Consider the following 13,333-nt stretch of genomic DNA (forward strand, 5'->3'; position numbering starts at 1 on the left):
CTGTAACCCCACTCCTTGGGCACCCACAGGCTGGGTGCTCTCCACAGAATAACGGCCAAGAGCCTGCTTTTACCCACAATCCCACTGCAGTAGAGCTTACATACTCTTACCGCCTAGAAGTTGTTCAACTTACTATGTATGTACTGTGCACACTTATTAGTGGCTGTTACATGTATGGCATATGTAACTTAAGTGTAATAAGTCTAACAGTGCTCACAGAGTGTGTATATATACAGTTTCTTTCATTTCATTATATGGTTGGTTTTCAGTCATAGGCAGTGCGTATAACATGCGACTCACTGATTGGCAACATGATCTCACTACCTGCCTGGAGGCCTAAATATCGCCTGTACATTATTCACATGGGTGTTTGCCTGATGAAGACCTTCCTGGTAAAAAAAAGTTGCAGGAATGAAGTTATTGGAGCAAAATAATCTGTCTTGTTTGTGGTGTCTGACAGCTGCTTATTTTTGTCCTGCACCTGCACCCCACTTGGGTTGGATGTGCAGAACCGTTTCTCTGCGTGGAAGAGAGGGAGGGGACAGTGAGACCGTGATCGACAGGCACGTGAGCGAATGGGGCGCTACCGTTGTGGTGGAAGCCCAGGTGGGCCTTGGCTCCGCAGAGTTCGGCTTTTACGTCTCCCGGCACGTCCATCCCCAGCTTCTGGTAGAAGTCCCTCTGCTTCTTCATCTCCGCTGCGGGGGGGGAAACAGCGCCGTTTGGCCGTTAATTTGCGGGAGAGGCAGAGTGAAACCGAACAACATTCACTCAACATTCACGCCAAAAACCATTTGAACCGAGACATCAAGAGAAAATAGGTCAGTGCAGTGGTCCTCACTCCTGGTCCTGGAGAGCCACAGGGTGTGCTGGCTTTTGTCATTACTAACACTTAAAACAGTCAACTAACCTCACCTGGTTTATTGGGTGTCAATCGGTTGCTGATATTAAGGCACACCCCGCGGCTCTCCAGGACCAGGAGTGAGGACTACTGGGTTAACGCATAAGACTTCCCCGCAGCCAGCTATCCAGTTTTTTGCTGTCAACTGGGCTAATTAATGGCAAATCAATATTACTATAAAAAAAAAAGCCAATAACAACTTCCAAACTCTGCAAATGAGTATACATTATTACAGGTGACTGACACACCACTGATTGCTGCATCAGCAATCCAGGAAGGAGACTTACGTGTGCAGAGAATATGGAAAGAAAAGTATGCATACTTCACAGAGAAATATGAGGGGGAGGAGCTTTCCGGGACCCTGTCACAATACCCCCACAATGCTTAGGGCCCCTGGAATGATAGCCACAGAAAGACAAGGGGGAGGGAGCCTAATACTTTTATATCATCTTGCTTAGGGTTCAGGAACGGTCAAGGCTGACCCTGTTCACAGACGACAGGTCAGTTCTGTTCTATGAGCAGCATGGGCAATTCTTTTTTTTTTCCAATTTTCTCCCAATTTGGATGCCAATTGTACCGTGTTTATTCAAATTACCCAAATTAACTGCTTATGATACACAGTCTATGTCCCCATCCCTTGGCTTTGGCATGCAAGGGCAATTGTGAGGCGCATACTGACCGTCTTGCAGACCAGGCACCAGCTTGTAGACGATGTCCTGCATTGTTCGATCATGGCTACGAACGGAAAGAGAGAGAGAGAGAGAGAAAACATGAGCAAAATGACGGCGCCAAACCTGCGCAGAATAGCAAAAGTCATGAAATATATGAAAAATGTCTTTAGCATGGTTTAATCACTTGATCAAATAAGAACACCTAAGCCCAAGCATAAAACTTCAAGAGTGAAAAACAAGTTTGTTGTTCTATATCTGGCTTCGACTCCATGTTGCACCAGTTATAAGCGACTGGCACAATGAGAAAAATAAACTACTTGCAGTGATCAAAACCACAATAATAAGAGTTTGTTATAATGTTTTACATTCCCAGAATAACATCTAACTACAGGCAGAGAGATGAACTTCAAACCGCCAGAGATCTGGCTTGACTTTTTCTTGGAACGCATAAAACACTAGAGGATGTGTCGCTCCTTTTTAATTTAAGTCAACATGAAACGCAATCATCTCATGCGCTGTTTATTTCTGTCATCCATTTCATTAGCACGCAGATTAAATAGCTGTGACACTGAGCACATCTCCAGTCTCAACATGGCTGCCGCTTATTTTAATCAGTGACAGCTCAAGAGAAGGCTTTTTCTTCTGCGCATCTGTGGAGTTCAGTTACCGGAACCCTCCGAACCCGGTTGGTTAACTGTGAGGGGCCCATTCAGAAGGAGGAATAGAACGGCAGACAGGTACGTCTTCCCAAAACGTAAAAACCCCTTGAGGGCTGTTTGGCCCGAACTCAGAGATCAGTGGTCCTCGATCCTGATCTTGGAAAGCCGCTAGCCTCTGTTGTTACTCAGCACTGGAGTAGCACAGCAACTGATCAGCTAAGGCTGTCGATTATACAGCGAACTCGGGTCACCTGGTTACTTGGGTCTGAATCGGTTGCGGATCTTAAAGGTACAATAGGTAAGATTTTTGCATTAAAACATTGTTGCAAGACCATTAAACATTGTAAATCCCTTCCTACCATTGGAAAAGGCTCACAGACATGTTTATTCACCCTCTGCCTGTGTTTATAGTCCCTAAATTCGGGTTTCAAAATAAACAGTCGACGAACTGACACTCTGCACCAAATCATTGTACATCTGTACAATAATTCAAGCTCATAGGTTGAAATTTGAAAAACTGCAACAGCCAATGGCGTGTCAACATCTGCGCATTCACAGAGAAGGCGGAGGGATAAACAGTGTTGTGGTTTGAGGGAGTTTGTTGCTGCAATTCCCCTCTTGACAGTTAGAAGTTTGAAATTACCTTTTGTACCTTTAAGGCTGCAACAAAAGCAGCACACCCTGCGGGTCTACATGACCGGTATTGAGGACGAACTGGCCTAGATCCATAGCCCTGAGCGCAAATCCAAAATGAGCGCCAGTCAGTGATATCCTATTTCTTACACATAAAGGATAAGGCTGAGAGGGGAATAACCAGACAGCAGCATACAGTGTTAAAAGCTCCCAAACGTGTTTAATGATGAACAATACTCTAACTAGCAAAGGGCTTCCATCGCACTGGCCGACATCTACAACAGCTACACAGCCGACACCTTTCTGGGACAAAACTTCTCTGCACCATTTAGCTTGTTTTTAGAAGGATGTAATACAGGGTGTGGACTTGCCGATATCTCACCAGTCTTGTATGTACCTACAGAATATATGGTAGACTGCTATGAATTCTAAACACAAGAATGAAAATGATCCGCTCGACCAACATCATTATCATCATCTGCTCATGGCTAGGTCACTGGCTAACGTTTTTGGGATGCATGAAAACATCAACTCAAGGTGACTGGACATATTATTTTGCTTCTGAGTCACAAAACCTCCGGGTACTCCGGTTTCCTCCCACAGTCCAAAGACATGCAGGTTAGGCTGATTGGAGAGTCTAAATTGCCCGTAGGTATGAGTGTGTGAGTGAATGGTGTGTGTGCCCTGCAATGGACTGGCGACCTGTTCAGGGTGTATTCCTGCCTTTCGCCCAATGTATGCTGGGATAGGCTCCAGCCCCCCTGCGACCCTGTTCAGGATAAGCGGGTTAAGATAATGGATGGATGGATGGATGTATGCCAGCTAGTTAATGCAAATATGTAACCAGCCAATCATGTGGCAGCAACTAGATGCATAAAAGCATGGAGACGTGGTCAAGAGGTGCAGCTGTTTTTCAGACCAAATGTCAGAAGGGGGAATAAATTTCACCTAAGCGACTTTGACCATAGAATGACTGTCGGTGCCAGACAGGGTGGTCTGAGTATCTCAGAAACTGCTCACAGAACTCAGAGAATGGTGCAAAAAAACAAAAAACATCCAGCGAGCAGCAGTTCCGTGGGCAGAAACGTGTTATTAATGAGAGTGGTCAGAGGAGAAGGGCCAGACTGGTCGAAGCGGACAGGAAGGTGACAGTAATGCACATAACCGCACATTAAAACAGTGGTATGCAGAAGAGCATCTCTGAACACACATCAAACTTCTAAGTGGATAGGCCACAGCAGCAGAAGTCTAAATCTAAAAAAAAGATCTAATAAATACCTGATAAAGTGCTCACTGGGTGTATTTTAGGCATGTAGTACAAAGTTCAGTGCTTCCACACACAGCTGAATATCCTCCAGGTTAGGTCCTTGGCTCAAGGGCACCACAACAGCACTGAGAATGAGACTGAAACCTCCAACCTCGGGCCGCAGAGCCCCAGTTCTCTAAGCCTTATGTCACACTGCCCCCGGTGGTGGCAGGGTGAACTGCACCCGAAGCGGGAGCCCGAGAGGCGCTTCACTCTGACGTAGCTGGTGAGCTCAGGCAGATCTGGCCTGTGGATCACACACGCACTCTCTCCAGTGACTCCGGCTCTGTGCAGCTCTGCTGCCCCGCGGTGACTAAGCTCTCTCTGCAGAGACGGAGAGGGATCTCCGCTCAGGGGTCAGAGGAGGACCTCTGGAATAGATTAAATATTTCAATGTGAAACTAGCACTGTACTAAATTACAGGCAGATTTTTACATACTCTCCATTTAAACCGCTGGATACATACCAAAACAATTTAGGTTAAATTTAGTCAAAGAGCAGTAACAGATTTATTAAAAGTCCCACCCTGTCCCTAGAGGGCAGTTCCCCCTCCCCCTCAGCCTCCTGTGGTCAGCTCTCTTAACATTTAGCAACGTCATCCAATAATTAAGCAAAAACATACGTCATGTCATGTGGAAAATCGTGTCACAAACAGCCAAAAAGAATTGCAGTTAGACCCTAAACTATGCACTTCCACGATTCCTTTTTTTTTGGCGATTATTTTACTTGGATCTGTATGGAACATAAATCAAAAGTTCCAGGATGATATGAAAAGCTCAAAAATACAAAAAATATGTGCGTAGGCCTTTTAACAGCACCGCCCTGCCTGGGAATGAAAACTGACCCTTGGGGTTACAAAGCCCAGTGAACAAGGGGCTTGATTGCACACACTTAGATCCTCAAGACAGGAGTTGAGAGCAGGTTTTTCAGCAGGAAAGGCATAGGTAGATTACTGGGTAAAAACTGGAATAAAGAGAAGAGAGCAGTCAGGAAACTTACAGGAGGGGGGCGGGGGCATAGTGTAACTAACACACTACAGCAAACTCCATTTCTTGACCATAATGACAGATTACACGTTTATAACTAAGCCTTTTGCCTTTTATTTGTTCTTGCAACTCCACATTTATAGGCAGAAACGGCAACAAATATTTTTGAGGAATGCAGAATCTTTTATGAACAATAACAAAAAATCCTGCTGTGGCATTTTAGTTCTTGGTTATTAAAGAAAGAGACAAAAATAAATTGTCTGTGTTGGTCAGACTTATTGTTTCTGTAGACCTTCGTTCCATAACTAGCTGGCCTCCACATGTTGGGTACTGCAGAGAGGGTGCAATTATAAGGCCGACAGCGCCCTCTACAGGCAGGAGGCTGAAGTGTAGAACTGGAGCTTTTGCATCTTTGTGGATAACAGCCTTACAGTTGCATGCTCGGTGATTAGATGAGCCAGTTTGAAAAAGATCGTTAGACGGGCCACAGGGTGTTAACGATCCACCTGGCTGGGACAGATCAGGTTGAGACATGGGGTTTCATAAACCTTAAAATAGGTTGGGGCTACGAGGATTTGCCAGTCATCGATTTTCTCTCCACAGCAGACAATGACGGGCCCTAATCTGTGCCTCAGCCATTCTGTGTGATGAGCTCCATTTATTCTACGTGACACAAATGAGCGATCTGGACCTAAAATACACACTTAAGAGGATCTCTGAAAATGGCGCCTCCTCTAACCCCATAACCAAGCCGAGTGTTTTCTTCAAATTCTGTCATTTTGCCACTCCAATGGTTCGCTTCGGTACATTTTCTCTCAACGTCATTCATCATTAGAACAATAATGCTAAAATGAGCTAGACTTTTCTTTATTTTTCTTTAATATTCCATACAGAAAAAGAGACGCCCCGCTCTCTTTCCCGGTTTTCACTATTTGATCCCATGTTCTTGCAGCCGCTAAATGGTTTGATGAAATGTTGCAATCACACGTAATGAGAGAGAGAGAGAGATACACAGATAGAGAAAGAGAGAGACAGAGAGAGACAGAGAGAGAGAGGTCTACTTAGCCATTATGAGCTAGAGTTATCCATTATCCTCACCTTATCCACTTATCCATTTTGAACTAAAGGGTTATCTATTATCCTAACCTCAACACTTTAGCTCATAATGGATGAATGGATAACCATTATCCTAACCTTATCTATCCACCAATTATGACCTAAGGGTTATCCATTATCCTAATAAAAGGAAGTCGCTAATAAGTCGCTATATTGAAACTATGACGGTAATGTTGCCCGCATGAAGCCCGGCATGAAACTTGAACGGTGGTTGCTGAAATATAACCATTGTTGTAGTTTCAATGCAACTACTTTTTTCACAGCACATAAGAGCACAGAAGTGCATGATTGAGATAACTTAAATGTAATTGAACAAAACGTGGAACTCTCTTAAGCGTATGTCAAACCACAGACCTTATATTTGGCAGGAATTGAAATCGTGGGAAATCTACCAAGGGAACCCAACGGCAGAAGAAACATTAAGGCTGGCCTATAAAAAGACATTGTCACTGTAACACGCTGTAGCTGATCCTGGATCAGCAGGTCTGGCAGTGCATCAGGATGACATTGAGCGATGGAAGCGCAGCAGCTGATCCAGGACCTGCAGGGCTCCAGGCCCACTCACCCGATGTACTGCAGGGGGTGGCTCTGGTGGATGACAATCCGGCAGGACGGACAGGTGTTGTTCTCCTCCAGGTACTTCACCAGACAGCTCCGACAGACTGGGGAGACAGGGGAGGGGCCACAGACACAGCAATGACACACGGCAACAAATTTAGCCATTATTTTATATTGGGCGACATTGACAAAGAGCGTGGGAGGAGGGGCGGTTCGCTTCTGCCCTGGGTGTGTCAAAGTGTCCCTGAGCAAGGCGCCTAACCCCTAAATGCTCCTGACGTGCTAGTTGGTGCCTTGCATGGCAGCCAATCACAGTTGGTGTGTGACTGAGTGTGTGTAAGAATGGGTGAATTAGAAGCATCAATTGTACAGCACTTAGGATAAAGGCACAATATAAATGCCAACCATTTACCATATCATTTATGATTAATAAACATCTGTTTGACAAAATAAAGTCCCTTTGGACATGAAGAAGAGAAAAGCAGGAAACACCTGGGATTTCAGTGACACAGGCCGTTTGAGAACTGGCCATTCTCAAGAACCGTTTCCCACTCACTGTTATTTGCATGTTTTCTGTATTCACTCTGGATGATTTACAATGCAATTCTCATCATCCTCACGCCTTAACAAGCTCACTTGCTAGTAAACGTCTCCCTCTTGTGGAGAACAGTTATCAACACTCTATGATGTTCAAACATGCCTTTTCAGTGGAACTGAAGCCTGCTCAAAATAAAAGATTTTTTTTTATTGTACGTCTAATTGCACATCAAGGCTTTTCAATCCCTTTACAGTACTCCATAAATATGGACACATTCCAGGACAGATAATCAAGCAAGTTATGCTTCCAACACAAAGCAAAATAACCACTTGTCACCGCAGTCAAAACCACTTAAGCAAAATCATATTCGTAGTGTCAAATTCTCGACCCAACTAATTGAGAATTAATTCTGAATGTCCAATCAACTGCAGCATATGCTGCTCAAATATTCAACAGTAGGTCGTTGGGTTTATGCAGCCAAAATTTGGCCCTGCGGGAAGACCAATACCTGCTGAATCTAAGCACCTATACCACCCTGTACCCTTCTCATGTTAAATTTCTGAAGCTAAGTAGCCATACCACCCTGTACCCTTCTCAAGATAAACTGCTGAAGCTAAGTAGCCATACCACCCTGTACCCTTCTCAAGATAAACTGCTGAAGCTAAGCAGCCATACCACACTGTACCCTTCTCAAGTTAAACTGCTGAAGCTAAGCAGCTATACTACCCTGTACCCTTCTCAAGTTTAAACTGCTGAAGCTAAGCAGCTATACTACCCCTGTACCCTTCTCAAGATAAACTGCTGAAGCTAAGCAGCCATACCACACTGTACCCTTCTCAAGTTAAACTGCTGAAGCTAAGCAGCTATACTACCCTGTACCCTTCTCAAGTTTAAACTGCTGAAGCTAAGCAGCTATACTACCCCGTACCCTTCTCAAGATAAACTGCTGAAGCTAAGCAGCTATACTACCCTGTACCCTTCTCGTGTTAAACTGCTGAAGCTACGCGCCATACCACTCTGTACCCTTCTCATTGAAACTAAGCAGGTGTCGGCTTAGTTATTACATTGACTGGGGACCTTCTGGGAGAACTATGGCATTTGTGGGCCACTAGGGGGCACTCTTTCCTCTGGGTCAAACAGTCCAATGCCCAAGCACAGTGACGGGGACACTGTGCTGTAGAAGGTGCTGTGTCTTGTACGAGACTTTCAGCCGATATGCTGACCCAGTGTGGTGCACATCAGACCCCAAGGCCCAGAGCAGGGGGTTAAACACAGTGCCCTGGTCATTCCTGAGAGCAGCAGCGAGGTGGGAGAGTGATCCCCTCCACCCTAATTCCTCCAATCATGGTCCTTGAGGGCTGAGACAGCAGATTTCTCACCCTCCCTCTACACTACATTACAGTTATTTAGCTGAAGCTGAAGTGCAAAGGGACTTTCAGTTGATTAGACTAAGCAGGGGACAATCTTCCCCCAGAGCAATGCGGGGTTAAGGGCCTTGCTCAAGGGCTCAACAACTGGGCAGATCTTACTGTGTCTACACTGGGGCTTGAACCACCAACCTTCTGGATCTCAGTCAAGCAACTTAGCCACTAGGCTACAGGCTGGCCCTTTACCTGGGAGTCAGGTGTGAAGACAGTCTGGCCAATCAGTAGCACTAATTGGTCAGTTAATTACCTGGGGGAAAGGAAAACTAGGGCCAGATTTGGATTCAAATGACAGATGACAGTTTGAATGTCCATGATTTAGAACTTGTGTACACATATCCAATACAGCTGACAAATCTGATTTCTGTATACATACAGAATGTTAATCCATACTCCCCTGAATTATAACATGCTGTACATCCAAGGCCACGACTATTCACCTCCATCATATTTCTCTCGGCTGCTGCGTTCAGCCGAACAACATGGCACCTCAGACTCACACATACTGATTATGAGACGCAATTCATCAATTATAGAGGCCTGGTCACTCCACAATAAGCTCCTGCTCTTTCAAAATTCATTCTGGTACTGTTCCAGTGTGTGGATGGACCCCATGGTCTGGTATCTGTTAAGGCTCTGTTCCAGTGTGTGGATGGGCACATGGTCTTGTATCTGTTCAGGCTCTGTTCCAGTGTGTGGATGGGCCCCATGGTCTGGTATCTGAGAAGGTTCTGTTCCAGTGTGTGGATGCACCCATGGTCTGGTATCTGAGAAGGTTCTGTTCCAGTGTGTGGATGGGCCCCATGGTCTGGTATATGTGAAGGCTCTGTGCTAGTGTGTAGATGGGCCCATGGTCTGGTATATGTTAAGGAACACTTCCAGTGTCTGTTTTGGTGATGGAGTTAAGAAAAGGCTACAGTGCATCAACTTATCAAACTCGTCAAACATGATTATGGTTTTCATTTGCTCCCATAACTTAAATCTCTCAGGCCTATTAGATTCTGTTCTATTTAGAAAAATAAGTTCTAGGTTTGCTGATATACCCCAGAGTCAGTGCCAAGTCTTAAGATACTTGAGTTCAGTTCCAATTTTGTTCAACAAGTAATGAAATGGGAACCTAACAGCAGATCCAAAAAGCGGCACATTTCCAGCAAAGGTCGTCTCTGTTTGCCAAACCACTTTTCCCCAGAATAACTCCCAAACAGTAAACATAGAAAGCCATTTCAGAAGTGTGGATTTCATTTTTTTCCCAATATTGATATTTTTGCATGAAATCAACACACCACTTAAGCTATTTCTGTTGTATGGCTTTTTCATACAGCACATAAAACTTATAATCACTGCATCAAAGTTAAGCTACCAAATAAAGTAATTATTATCTGGAAAGATAAAGAAGCCAAGAATAATATTAAATGATAAACATAATAAAACTGTTAAAGATAAGCTGTCAAAAGTAGCTCACAGAGAGAAAGGAAAGCGGATGCAGACCACAGGGTGTCATTCTGATATGCCACCACACAGCGGCGCCAGAGTGCAGCCAGGGCTGAGCCGTCGCCTCGATTGAACCTGGTCTCCACGGACACACTACGCACTCTGAACAAGCGCAGACACAACATTATTTTCAGGCTAGCAGTCCAGGGACAGCAGCGACACAGAATCATGTTCTCCTGGAGGAGGATATGGCAAAGTGCAGCGAAGTCTCAGGAACATAACAAAAGTTTCTTTAGGAGGTTTCCCTCGAACATTAGTTTTTGTTTTGTTTTTTTACAGAAAACTGTAACCCTTAACCATGGGTTCTGCAGTATCTGTGTAACAGTAGTATCAGTGTAACAGGGTTTAAATAAAGGTTTATCTGAGGTCAAAGCATGACAGCTTTTACTGCCAGGGTTGCCAGATCCCTGGGATATTATCCCCCCTTTTCAGCTGACTTTCCTCACTCCAACTTTGCCTCTCATTTACTCTTGTAGATTTGTACTCTGAATTTTTCCAATGCATCTTTTCCTCCTTTTTGTTTTGCATGCTCTGCATTCTGGGAACCAATTACTCTTACATACCAAACACATTTTTTTGGTTTCTGCATGGAACTCTTTTGGATAGAAGTATCTGAGCATCCACAAACCAATTCAACCAACTTCAGAGTTAAACCATTGGACTTCAGAGTTAAGCCATTTTCCCCCCCATTTCAATTTCTAAATAATCTGCATTTGGAGGGGGAAATACTCCAATCTAGCGGCCCTTGAGCGGGGGTCAGGCACTCACAGGTGTGCAGGCACTCGGTAACCGTGGTAGCGTCGATCAGGTACCCCTCACAAAGCCGGCAGGTGATGTGGGCATTGATGTCCCACAGTTTGATCTTCCTGGTCAGCATCTCGGAGTTCTGCACGGAAACGGAGAGAGAATAATGCATCAACGCTTTAACGAAGGGATCATCCAATCACGGTCCTCCAGGGCCGATAACTGCTGTTTTCCACCCTCTCTTTACCTGGGAGCAGCACTAACTGTTCACTTTACCCAGGAGAAAAGAAAACATTTGGATTTGGATTTGAGGGCCAGATTTGATGATCCCTGTTTTAAAGTGTGAGGTCACAAATACATGATTAGAATGTTTTCAGCTGAGCATTCTGTTGCTGAGGTAACCATCACTACTGGTAACTGAAAGCAGTGAAGTTCTAGAACACTGACTTAGAATTTTGAAAAAGCATTCCATAAAACCTGCTCTTCAAAGAGTTAATGAAGTCACACTCCCACCCAGACTGACTCACAGTAAAAGCATTATGGTGGATGAGACTCCTTAACAGCAAACAACATATCACTGATCGCAAAACCCTGTCAGGTATATCTGTGCAGGTAAAATGTGTGCTAGCAGCAAGAACGGTGCTAAAAAACAAAATACTAAATATTTAAATTTCTGTGCTTTTCTTGTTTGCTTTCAGCAGGTCTTGCACAGCGGCAGTACTTATATACTTAGCCTAGATTTGTTTTCTGGGGTGTATGCATGGGCTTGGCCCGTGTAATGGTTAAAATCATAAGTCATCATCTTGGTTTGCCAAACCCAGTGTCTTCTTGGACCTACTTTGTTATTTCCTCCTAATACAGCAGAGCAGCAAAAGCAGAGCGTATCAGGATTAGTTTAGGAGCTCAGAGACATGCCAGCAGCCTGGACTTCTGGCCCCAAACGCATCAGTTTAGGTCGCTGGCAAAGGCGAACGACACCACTACATCCAGGGCTGGCTGGAGTCTGCGGCCCACACCCCAAACCCCCTTCCCCTGGGCCGGGCCCCTCCTGGCTGCAGCTCCCTTACAGGGGAACCCATCAGTCACACCACCAGTTATGTCACGTTTATCATCCCGATGCTAACATGCTCTGAAATCATCCTGGGATGTTCCTGGCCATAAGCGCACAGGGTGGGGATATTAACAGCTTATTTTTTCCAAAATTATACTGCCTCGAGGTTGCAAGTGTGAAAAAGCCATTGCCATTAAGTCACTCAGGATGAAGAATGGGTGGAGATTACATGCAAAGAGTGAGAGTGTGACAGTGGTGTGTCAGAGAGTGGAGGATTCTGGGAGAATAATCTCAGAGAGTGAAGGATGCTGGGTGAATAAACACAGAGTGAAGGATTTTGGGAGAATAAACGCAGACTGAAGGATGATGGGAGAATAAACGCAGAGAGTGAAGGATGCTGGGAGAATAAACAGAGAATGAAGGATTCTGGGAGAATAAACACAGAGAGAGAAGGATTCTGGGAGAATAAACACAGTGAAGAATGCTGGGAGAATAAACACAGAGAGTGAAGGATGCTGGGAGAATGAGGCGGTGCTTACCCCCAGTGCTGCCATATGTTTATCGTGGACGGTGCAGAGCCAGCTCTACTCCAGCAGGTGTGCGGTGACAGCGTTAGCTCTGCATGGTGGAGTGGCCCTCATGAGGCTGAGAAAGAGAGAGGGAGAGGGAGAGGGAGAGAGGGAGAGTCAGCAGGAGCAGTCATCATAGCAGCAGTCACAGTCATGGTAAGGGTCAAATCCTTTTCAGGTCAGTCAAATTCAGGAAATGAAAAAACTGTAAGCCCCCCCCCCACATATTACGCCCTTGGTGGTATTATTATTACAGAGTAATTGGTAATAACAGCAGTAACATTAACAATGTAAAGCACCTCCACTGGATGCCCTTACACAGGGTGACTTTGAATGCCTGTGTGTGGAACATGATTAATTCTTACAGCAGTCTTGCTCCCACCCACCAATCACCAATTAGAGCTGTTTTCCCCAGCCTCCAAACCACAAACCAGGGCCGGGCGGCCATGTTTCTCCACACCGCTCACCGCTTCAAGCCTTGCACCAGGTCTCTCTCTCCCCTTCCCTCCCTCTCTCTCTCTCCCTATCTGCCTCTCTCCTTCCCTCTCTCCCTCTGCCTCCTTTGAAGATATTAATAATTCATAATGTTTTTGAGTGACAAGTGCCCTTTGGCAACTAGTGTCCATGTCCTGACCTGACCTACCCTGCCCCACCCTACCCAAGAGCACTTGAACACAATAAAACCC

The 13,333-nt window shown here is 45.1% G+C and overlaps 1 protein-coding gene across 1 annotated transcript in view; it reads right to left on the reverse strand.

Annotated features, from left to right (window-relative positions):
• LOC133131396 (polycomb group RING finger protein 3-like) overlaps nt 1-13,333 on the reverse strand; it is a 43,854-nt gene that overhangs the window by 12,228 nt on the left and 18,293 nt on the right. The window contains exons 2-6 of the mRNA XM_061246742.1: nt 12,618-12,723; nt 11,052-11,169; nt 6,838-6,934; nt 1,581-1,636; nt 588-698 (exon numbers count right to left, since the gene is read on the reverse strand). Of these exons, the coding sequence (XP_061102726.1) occupies nt 588-698; nt 1,581-1,636; nt 6,838-6,934; nt 11,052-11,169; nt 12,618-12,632 (397 nt within the window). The 5' untranslated portion in view covers nt 12,633-12,723. The remainder of the gene's footprint in view (nt 1-587; nt 699-1,580; nt 1,637-6,837; nt 6,935-11,051; nt 11,170-12,617; nt 12,724-13,333) is intronic.

This window comes from Conger conger, chromosome 6, assembly GCF_963514075.1.
Source record: "Conger conger chromosome 6, fConCon1.1, whole genome shotgun sequence".
NCBI classification, from domain to species: domain Eukaryota; kingdom Metazoa; phylum Chordata; class Actinopteri; order Anguilliformes; family Congridae; genus Conger; species Conger conger.